The sequence below is a fragment of the Pyrgilauda ruficollis genome, unplaced genomic scaffold (genome assembly GCF_017590135.1).
Source record: "Pyrgilauda ruficollis isolate IOZ18807 unplaced genomic scaffold, ASM1759013v1 scaffold79, whole genome shotgun sequence".
NCBI lineage: Eukaryota > Metazoa > Chordata > Aves > Passeriformes > Passeridae > Pyrgilauda > Pyrgilauda ruficollis.
In genome coordinates, this window is record NW_024529821.1 from 4,515,948 (window position 1) to 4,527,005 (window position 11,058).

The following is an 11,058-nucleotide window of genomic DNA, read 5'->3' on the forward strand; positions in this document are numbered from 1 at the left end:
AGAGGAGGGAATACAGAGAGTTTGGGAGAAATCTGGCTGAAAGAGCCCGGGTGGGCTGCGAGAGGAGAGTGCTCTCAGCCAGGGATGCAAGAGGCAGCTCACAAGTGTCTTTTGATCTATATTTAGTCAGAACAGTTTTCCTTTATTTTTCTTGGAATGGAATGCTTCCACACGGTGCCAAAAGCATTTTAGAATCAATTTTTTAAAATCCCAACAAACAAATAATATAAAAAAAAATACAAATGGGGGAAGGTCTTTTAATTTAGATTCACAGGAAATCAAATATTTGCTGAATACCGGAAGAGTGTCCCTCAATGATAACGTCGGGAAGTGCGAGATGATGGATGGGGGATCAAAGGTACTGCAGGGCTGACAAATTCCTGGTGTTTTTGGCCAGAACAGCAGCAATAGTCCTTATGAGTATTTATCTGGAAGGGCGGTAGCACCCTGTAGCCCTGACCCATTAAATGATTTTAAAAAAATCAAAAAAGACCAGTTTGGAGGATGCAAATTCCATAAGTGGGTGGAGTTGTGTTTAGGGAGCAGGGGATGATACATGGCCAGGCCCAGCAATTGTAGCAGAATTTAGGTAGAAGATGGGCAAGAAAATGGTTTCTTGGGAGTCTTCTCCTGTGAAGGAAGAGAGATCCAGCCAAAAGATGTGGCTGGGAATCTAAAAGCAAAAGGGATGGGAGAGATGCTGACAGACAGAAAAAGAGAAGAGGATGGAGATGAAGGAGAAGGAGAAAATGGAGCCCCTGGCAGTGTGAGGGCAGGCTTGGAAAAACCTGGAGACCATGGGGAAGATGAAGGAGGAAGGCAAACACCCAAAAAACAAGGAAAGAAGGATCACAGGCACAAGCTGCCATCACGGAGTCCCCAGCCACATCTGGGAGGGGTGAGAGCAGACAGGCTGGCATCAGGCTGCATTGCCATTGCGATAACCAGGAGAGGACAAACTCCCAAGCCGGGACTTTGCCCTGACAAAAAAGCTGCAGAACAGGAATTTGGGGTGTAACGTGGGAAATCCTCCCAGACAGGGCCAAAGTGGAAGTGAAATATCTGCCAGTAAACTCTTGGAGCTGAATGACCTCTCCATCCTCCCACTATCAGCTCCCACACTTGAAATCCCATTCCAGGACAAAATCCTGTGGATGGAAGCTGGATCCACCACCTTGCCCAGGCCTGACCTGGAATCATTGCGGGCTGATCTGGAGCAGAGCGGTGGCTCCTGTGAGGATGGCAACTGGAGAGGGGATCTTGTGGCCAGAGAACATCAATTAGAGTCTCTGGCCAGACTCTACAGAAGCCACTGGAGCAAGGAAGCGCCGGCTGAAGAGCAGCGCTCCGGGAGCGCCCGAGCTGCAGAGCAGCTGGACACAGGGCTCTCCTGGAGCCAGGCGTCAGCTGCAGAGGCAAAGCTGTTTACCAACAGGGAGGGAAGAGGGTGGATCACCGAGGCCCAATTTAGCGCAGCAAATGTCAGCCTGACCCCAGGGCAGATGGGGACATGGATTGTCGAGGACAGAGGGGATGCTGGCACGGAGGGAAGATGAGCAGGCTGGCTCCCCAGATTGCTGGGGGTGGCAGGAGATGGGTTGGAGGCATGGAAGGACGATGGGGACCACGGCAGGAGAAGAGAGGGACAAGCCATGGGTGGAGAGGGCAGGGAGGAAGAGGCAGAGCTGCCAGGAGAGGGTCTGAGATGTGTTTGTGCCTTGGTGATAACCTGGGATGGCCAAAACGGAGCCCTGGATCCAGAGATGCCTGGGGACAAGCTGGGGCTGCCTGCCAGGAGGGAAGATGAGGTGGGAGAAATGCAGCTGGAGAGCACCAGCAAAGGGAGAGGAAAACCTCGGGGTGTGACTGCTTCCCCCTGCCCATGGGTCCTCCTAATCCAGCTCTTGTCTGCAGGATTAACCGGAAAGGCGGCAAAGCTGGATGGATCCTCCAGGGATGTGATCCCACCCTGAGACCACACAGCAGCCTCAGCCCTCGGATGTGCAGAGCCCAGAGAATGGGAGGGGAAGGGCAGGGGTGATTTATTTTTTTTTCCTTGGGAAGAACCTGCTACCCAAAACAGCCAGAGAAAGGCAAAACAACCTTTGCTCCAGGACTTGTGCGGCTGGAGCGTGGATTTTCCAGACACACTCCAAGTGTCTGGAGGGGAGATGAGGCCTGATTTCAAGACTTCCCCTGAATTCAGCAGACCGTTTTAATTATAGTAAGGACATCCCAAACCTTGAAGGCTCTGCGTGCAAAAAACTGGGAGAGGGCCTTACTTGGAGGGCTCCCCAAAAGGAGTCCATGCACCCCCTGAGGCTGGTGGACATGAGGGGCACCACTCTCCTGTGTCCCCTCACAGGTCCTCATGGGTCTCTCCCATCCCTGTCTCTCTTCCCATGTATTCCATCCCCATATGTGCATGCTGACCACCCACAACCTGCTGGTGCATGGAAACCAGCCCTGGCCTGGCCCTTCCAGCTGCACCAGATGTGCTGTGCTGCCCCACGCTCCCGCCGAGCAGCCCCAGGAGGGGAGGGAGCTGCCGTAATCCATCTTCCCTGATGACACGAAGGGGCTCTTAAGGAAGAGCCGAGCTCACTCGCAGGGAGGTTTCGCTGACGCAAAGCCGACACGAGGGCGAAGGCACGGTGGGAGGTTGAGGAGCCGGGGGCACTCCCAAGTGCTGACCCTCCGGAGCACAGGCTCCCACGGGAGCCTGGAGTATTTTTGGAGCCGCGGGCAAGGAGTGATTGCAGACAGGCAGGGAGCAGCACAGGAAGGCCAAAGGCGTGCACCCACGTGGACCCCCCCAAAATCCCCTCGTTTCGGAGCAATCCTGACCCCAGGCTGTTTATACAAGGCACTTGACTCCTTTCCAAAAGGAGCTGCGTTTAGAAGGGAAGCAAACTCCTGGGGGAGACAGGCTGCTGCCCCCACCCAGCTCGTGGGGACCAGCACCTCCCAGGGCAGTGCTTTTTCCAAAGGAAGAGAAACCCATCCCATGGCAGAGGAGGGGGAGGACTGGTCCTTCCATGCTCTGGACAATGGGGAACTCGCAAGGATTTGGCCAATCCCAGCCTAAACTTCCGCCTGAGATGTGTCCAACAAATACTCAGGTTTCATTTCATAGGTGTGAACCATCTCTATGGAGCCCCCAGGGATCTCCAGGAGTCAGGATAAGGCTCTTCCAGGCGGGAGCCTAACTCTGCTCTGCAGGGACCACAGCTTTGGGAGGATCCTGCTACATGTGGCATGGCCATTGCTCCACCTGGAGGAGTGAGTTAAGGGTATTAATTAATAAGGGTATTAATTCCCTGCTCTGCTTCCACAGTTCATGTCCCAAGTAATCTCTCACCTCATTTTTCAGTGTCTTCCCCATGGCAGCCCTGGTTGGAGATGAAGAGGGTGGAAAAGTTGACGGCACTTGTGCTAATCTCTGCTGTGTCCGGCATCTTTCCCACAGCAGTGGGGATGGAAAGAGCCAGGGCTGTATTCATTAGGTGGACACAAGGATTGCCTGGAGAGCTTCAGACCCTCACAGAACTTATCCAAGTGCTCCCAGGTGATGGGTGACACCAAAGTAGGACGTGGCCAAGAGCAAAATTAATTTGGCTGGAGTAAACCTTTGGAAAGGACTAGGAGAAAGGATGCTCCATTTGTTTTTCCCTCTGCAGAGTACAGTTGGAGTTGAGTCCAAAGCAAAATTGTTTGACCCAAGTGGAAAGTCAGAAGACTTTCATCCCAAAATCAGGGAACATTCTTCCCAAAGCAGGAGACTCCAAGCTGCCCACCTCTGGAGTCTCCCTCCACTTTAATCTCCTGAGCTTGCAAGAGAAAAAAAAAAAAGGAAAAGGACGGGGGAACTCAAGGAATTAATAAGAATAGCCCCAAAATGTTAAGAGGGAGAAGACAGAGTGTTTACTTTAGAGTAGTAAGATAACTCTTACTACACTGGGAGATCCTCCTGCAGTAGGACAGCTGAGGTCACTCAGTCCAAAAGAAATATATCAGCTGGACATGGAAAGTGTAGGGTTAGGGTTAGGGTTAAATAGAGTGGGGAAATACATTCCTCCTTGGCATCACTTTCCTATGGGCAGCTGCCTGGATTTGTAGATCAAAAAGTACCATGAAAGATGAAAGAAAGCACAGCATTTCCACAAAGGGAACCAAACACCCTGCACAGAGCCCATTCTTTAGCACAAAACCTCTGAGCCTGGTCTGGTGGCAGAAGCTGGCTTCTCAGTGGGATTTCTATTACAAACAATAAAGTAATAAGAAAATTAACCTGATCAGGGGTTGCCTGAAGCACGCTGGAATGACGACTGTCTACTGCCAAGCCACGCACGTTTTACACCCCCGGCTGTCACGTGCAAAGACAATATTTGCTCTTTTTTGCAACAAACACAGACATGGGATTTCCTGGCACTGTATCCCTTTGCAAGGCCCAGATGAGCCCAGCTTTGCCCGGAAGGGGGGTCTTCGGCTGCAGAGGATTGCTGAGGTGGACCCTCAGTGTGGGATGCTTCCCAAGAAAATACCGCCCTCAAGATAGGATGCCGGGCATCCCTCAGCCTTTCCTCCCTCCGGCAGGTTGGGTGGTTGGTCTTCCTTCATTCCTCCCTGAAGGTCTCTTTTCATTCTGGGGCATCAGGATCCGACGAGGGTTTCCTTGAGGGCAGGTCCAGGCTGGCTATGTTTTGCCTGACCCAGAAGTGTGTGCAAACACTGCTCCCGCCCGGCCAGCCTCGTGCTCCCTATCAGCGTCACTCCTCTCCCGTCCTGCTCCCGATAATCTTATCTATACTGACCACTCCTTGCTTGTGTTTGGGCACCCAACCACCTCACCCCTCATAAAATTACCTTGTCTCTGGTCTCCTAGACCTTGATCCCACTAAACTTTCCAACCTATCTTTTTCCTTGCCTATCTTTTTCCTTATCCCAGGTGGTTCTTCCCTTCTGGAGCCTGATCCCACCAAAGCGGTGCTGGACCATCCAAACCCAACCTGTGCTGTCTGGTGCCAGCAGCATCACCACAAATGCTGGAAGATCCTGGTCCTTCTTCTCATGTCACTAAGGACCCTCCTTGTGTCTTTGCCACAAACACTCTTCCAGCCCGCCGTGCCTGCCTGCACAGTGCCCAGAACTGCAATACTGCTTTGATTTTCCTGCTTAAATCAATGGCTCTAATCAGCCATGACTTTCTCCTTTCCGCGTTTCCCTCTCCAAACCTACAGCCACACTGCCTCCAGATCTGTGACTTGATAAATCTCCTGTTCTGGCTAAACAAAGCAATAAATAATCTTTTCCAACAGGATATGAGAGCACAACTGGTACATCTCCAGGCTTCTAGAATACACTCCTCAGCAAATTCCTTTAGTCCCTTGGAAGGAAGGGACAAAAAACTTGCCCTGCTGCTGTTGGGACCTCAGACCCCAAGGCCCGGCTCCGTTTCCTCTGCAGGAGGCATCCAGACTCCCCAGGGAGGAGAGCTCCCTGCTCCTGCTCACTGCTCCCTGTGTGCTCCCAACACCTTCACCCCAGGATGCTTCCAAGCCTTATCACACTCTGAGAGCCCACAGTCTCCTCCTGACCTTGTTGTCCCCTCTCCTACCCTCCTCCATTCCCTCCCTCTCCTTGCCCCAGTACAACACCCAATTTAAACCTCTCCTAAGGCTTTTAAATCTCTCTCTGGATCACCTCCGGCTGATAAATGAGAATAATTCTCTGTTGTCCTCCTGTTGCCTTTTCCATGCCAGGCGGTCTGCAGGCATGGAAAAAAAGGCCTCCCTCTGCCTGCACTCTCAACACTTTCACACTGCTCCTCTGTGCTCTCCAGCTTCCAGCTGAAACCAGTCCAGCTCCTCTAAATCAAAAGATATTTATAAAGCTCTCCTCCTTGTCATCTTTCTGGGGATCCCAAAATCAATTAAAATAGTTCAAAACCACGAATGAGACAGTAAAGGCGAAGAAGCCAAAATATCTGAGGCTCTGTAAACAGAGAATTCCTGTGAAATAATCCTTCTCCAGTGGTTGTCTGGGAGCAGAAAATGGACATAGAATCATAGCCTCATTAAGGTTGGAAAAGACCTCCAAGATCATCAAGCCCAAGATGAGCTTAAACCACATGGTTGGGGCTCTGGACTGGGGGACACTGATGGGGTCTCTGGCCATGTGTGGGTATCAAAAGGACCAACCTTTTAAACCTGTTTCAATCCTTTAGGCTGTGAGTTTCCCGGTGTCCCCAGTGCCACCAGGTGCTGGCATCCACCTGAAGGTTGGGCTCATGCTGCTCTTGCAGAGCAGCACAGCTGCACGTCCCCAAAGCCCCGTGCCAGTCAGCACAGCCCTGGCAGCTCTGGTGAGCGTCCAGGCAGGGGGATGTCCCTGCTCATCAGAGAAATCATGGAAAGTTTTGGGTGGGAAGGGAGCTTGAAGCCCATCCTGTTCCGCCCTGCCATGGCAGGGACAACTTCCTCTGTTCCAGGCTGCTCCAAGCCCCATCCAGCCTGGCCTTGGACACTTCCAGGGATGGAGCAGCCACAGCTTCTCTGGACAACCTGTGCCAGGGCCTCAGCACCCTGACAGCAAAGAATTTCTCCCCAATATCCCATCTAAATATCTCATCATCACCCCCATCCCCAGCAGTGCTGCGGGGTTACCGGGATGCTCCAGGTCTCTGGCCGAGGTCAGAGCTCAGCAGCCCCAAAACCTCCCAGCCCCGAAACCTGAAGGAGTTTTGCGTTCTGCTTTGTCTCCTCTGTGGGGATGAGGGTGGGAGCGGTGGGCAGAGGGCTCGGCAGCCCTGCACCCCAACCAGAAGCAGTGGCTGGGCTGGTTCCAGCTGGGAGGCACGGCAGGCAGGCTGGGGCCGGGCCAGGCGGAGCCCGCGGTATCAGCGCGGACCGAGCCCGCTGTGTGTCACTGCCTCAGCCCTCGCAGACCCGCGTGTGACCGGCGGTGACTCGCAGCTCCACACGGAACTGTCACAGCCGGGCTCCACAGGGAACGGCGAGCAGCTGGAACCGCGCCTGTCCGAGCCCACGGCCGCATCCACAGGGAATTGCTTCCTGAAGTGTTCCTGCATCCCCAGCCGTGTCCCCAGGACTCCAACCCCATCCCATGGAATCCCTCAAACTGCCCCTTTCCACCAGGACTTCTCCCTCCCTGATGCCCATCCCTGGCACCACTGTGTTCCCACACCTCCAAAGGTGGCTCCAGTTCTGGAAAACACCCTGGGAGGGATGGGGTCTGCTGCAGGGGGTGGTGGTCCCTGTCACAGGGATCATGGAGGGGAAAGATGGTTTACATGGAAAAATAATTTGTTATTTCGGCCCCAGCCCTGCAAAAGACACCCTGGATATGATCCCATCACATGGGTTTTGGGGATTAAATATGAGCTTTGTGATTAACTCTTCCATGTCTTAATTGTGTCCTTCCAAGCCTGCTAAATGTAGGGAATTTTGTTGTGTTGGAAATACTGTCCCCATCAGAACCTGTCATTGTCTGTGTGAGGATGTTGTGTCTGACGGCTCTGGGGAGGGTGATGCCTGCAGCTTCCCATAAAATTTGGGGCTGGATGAGGCTTTTTTATAATCCATCATTCATAGCACCGGTGGCTTCTTGTACAAATAAGAGCTACAAACCCTTTCAAAGCCAGATGTTGACCACACTCCAAAACTCCCCAAACCTGGAAATTCCACTGTGATACTTTGATGACCATTCACTCCAAAACTCCCCAAACCTGGAAATTCCACTGGGGCCCTTTGACATCCTACTCATTTTTGGGGGATGAGGGCACTGACACTGCACACAGGCTAATCCTTTCTGACCCTGAAGCAGTTCTTTTGTTAATGTGTAGGTTTTTAATGCAGCTGTCACAGGACAGGAAGAGTGAATAGGTCAAGAAAGGGTGGGGGATCTTGTTGCCTGTCAGTTTATACATTTTTTCTTAAAAGAGTGAATATTTCTCTAAGGGATGTGCGTCCTGACTGCCCACTATCCGAGATGGAGCACATCATCCCTCTGATGCCAAGGAGCTCTTTTGGGTAGGGCTCAAACTGTTCCTTCACGCGCTTGCACGGTGCCACTGCCAGACTGCTAAACCAGAAACAATTCTGAACTAGAAGTTTTGAAACAAAAACTTGAAAAAGCAGTTTTAAAGCTTTTCTTCAGGCAATGGTTTTCCTGCCACTAGCAAAGTGACACTCCCGAGTCATCTGCCCCTAGAAGGTCCCATGCAAGTGCCCTGGGGCATGTGGGGTGCTGAGCACCCAGCCTGACTGTGGGGCACCCTGCGGCTGCCTCTGGGGTGTACAGATGGACTAGCATTTATTTTGTTGGGGCTTTTGTTCTTTAATCCGAAAGTTTGACATCCTGCAAGAGGGCTTGGCAATGTTTTTTTCACTCCAGGCTGTTTATGCTTGCTGCCAGTTGCCAGAATAGAGCATGAACTGCAGGAAGGGCTCGGTTTTTGGGTGACTTTACTCACCCCAACTCAGGGTTAGTACTACAGCAGCCTGGAGGGGGCTGGGGGCAAGTTTTGCACCTCCAGCAGAGCAGAGGACAGGTCAGCAGTCCCCTGCAGAGGAACATCAGTGTAGCCCAGAAATCACCCAGGGTAATCTCAAGCTCTTTCTCCTGAAGCCCGCAGCCAAAAAGTGTCATCAAGTCACCTGCTGGAATAGCCCAGCCTAGGCAGTGGGGACCTTCAGGGGTATATGGGACTGGGAGGCATCATTTGGGATCATGCCTCCAGCCCTGGGAGCTGTGAGGAGGAGCAGCCCCGTGGTACCCTACAGCATTCCCACAGCACTCCAGCGCAGCCCAGGGAGCAGCGGGCAGCACCGTCCTCCAGACAGGGCGAGGGAAGCGTGATGGCAAACAAACCCCAAACAAACAAAAAACAAACCCCAAACCCATCCCGACCGCGACACCTTCTCCACGGCCGCGCATCCTGAGAACCCCGGGCTGGGAGGCGCGGACACAGCAGAGCAGGAGCAGCGGTGGGAAAGCACGGCCCGGCCCTGGCAGCCCCGGCAGCGCCGGCACGGAGGGTCCTGCCCCGCACATCCCCGGAGCCGCTCCCAAACACCGCGCCCGGCTGCTCCAGTGCCCGTGCGAGGAGGCGCTGCTAAGGGAGGCGCGGAAATCCCCCATTCCAGGGACATCCCGGCGGATCTCCCGGGGACAGGGACCAGCACGTGCAGCAGCCTCGGTGCGCATCCAAAAACCAAAGAGCGGGGCGGGGGGAAAGCCAGGTGAGGGCTGGTGTGAAGGCAGGATGGGAAAGGTGACACACGGCCGGGGGGAGCGGTGTGTCCTCCCCCGGCAGCGAGCTCGGGAGCCTGGAGCTCGGGCAGGGGCCGGCTCTCGGGGCAGCAGGTGAGGAACTGGGCAGGCAGCACCGGGAAACCACCTCAGCCCACCGAGCTTTTGTTTCTGCCACTCAAAACCTCTGCTCACACACGTTTTTTTAAAGCAAGCGCGTGCTATTCTAAGGCAGGGCTTTCTTTTCACACCAGGATGTGGTTAATCATTCCCCAGGCAGCAGCACACCGTGTACGAGACGCCGTGGGGAAGCTCACGGAGAGCTGCTCCATGGGGTGAAACACCCCCGTGCCGTGCAGGGCATCACTGCGAACCCGCAGAGCCCCCCGGCCCTGCCCAGGCAGGATTCCCCAGGACTGCCCCAGGAGCTGATGTTCAAATTCTGCATCATCAAACACCCCTCGTTTCACCCGCGGTGCGTACGAGGAACACGGGGATGCCTGGGGTGGGCTGGGCTCCCTCTCCGGGCAGGAACCCCCCTCCCTCCCCGCCAGCATCCCTGCCCCATCCTTACTTTGATGTTGCAGAAAAAACTCCTGGAGCAGGTGCTGGAGCTCTTGGGGATGTCAACCGGGGATTTGCCAACTTCGGGGCGGACTCCCATGGCGAGGGCTTGCCGGGGAGCCCGGGATTTTTGGGCTGCTCGTGGGCTCCGCCGCTGTCCGGCCCGGCCCGTCCCGCCGGCCGCACGGACTGTGCCGGGATCCCTGCGAGGCTGCGAGTGAGCCCGGCAGCGGCAGCGCCAAGTTCTTATAAGTCGGCTCCCGGGAGCGATGATGAAACGCTTTCTCCTCCCTCTTTCGCTTTGAGCGCCGAGGGAACTTTAAAGTCGCAGGAAACAAAGGCAGCGAGCATGGAGCAGCGAGGGGCGAGGACACCTGGGGAGTGCGGGCTGTGCCGGGTGACAGTGACACCCACCCGCGGGGACACCCAGCGCCCCGAGCCGCCTCTGGGCTCCTGTGCCCGGCTGCAGGACGTGGCTGGACAAGGAAACCGCGCCGGCAGTGGAGCCTTGCCGCGAGGAAAACGACTGGGATTTTAATCCAAAGGTCCCCTGAAGGGGCGAGGAGAAAGGGAGGCACCTTTCAGCAGCTGAGCTTTGGCTCCTAGATGGTGGGAGGGGGAAACCGGGCGGACAGATGGAGAAATCCTTCCCCGGGCCGTGGGGTTTTGGAGGGAAAAAAGAAACTTCGGTGTTTGTTTTTACAGGAAAAGCTGCATTCGTGAAGCTCATGAGCTCTGTTTTTTTTCACCAACACCTCTCGGGGCTTTGTTTATGCAAAGCACTGATTTATTTTGCAAGCTCCTGACAGGGGGAAACGCGTCAGAAGGAGCAGGGCAGGTTGATCCAGCCGGAGGAGAAACCAGCTTCAGGTGCTCTGTCCTCCTTACCGCTTCCCTGTGTAAAGCAGGGGGACCCCACGCCAAAGAGTGGGGCCCACCCTGCGCTGTCCTGAGGCTGGAGAAATAAATCCCAGCTCCCGGGAGGGTTTCCCGGGAGGGCTGGGGGGTTCCTGTGCGGTGCCAAGGACCGAGCCCCCCTCGGTGGCACCCGGCCGTGGGTGATCACCACGAGAGGGTGCCTGGAGCCCGCGGGAAGCGGCTTCCCGGGCACTGCCTCCCTCCCTCCCTCCCTCCCTCTCTCCGCCGCCCGACCCCCGGTGAGGACCCTCGGGATGTGACCTGCCTGGGCCAGTGTGACAGTCAGCGCTGCTAAGATGAAAA

The 11,058-nt window shown here is 54.8% G+C and overlaps 1 protein-coding gene across 1 annotated transcript in view; it reads right to left on the minus strand.

Moving 5' to 3' along the window:
* Positions 1-10,063, minus strand: part of SLCO2A1 (solute carrier organic anion transporter family member 2A1) — a 26,645-nt gene extending 16,582 nt beyond the window's left edge. The window contains exon 1 of the mRNA XM_041486802.1: positions 9,848-10,063. Coding sequence (XP_041342736.1) covers positions 9,848-9,937 — 90 coding nt within the window. The 5' untranslated portion in view covers positions 9,938-10,063. The remainder of the gene's footprint in view (positions 1-9,847) is intronic.
* Between the last annotated feature and the right edge of the window lie 995 nt (positions 10,064-11,058).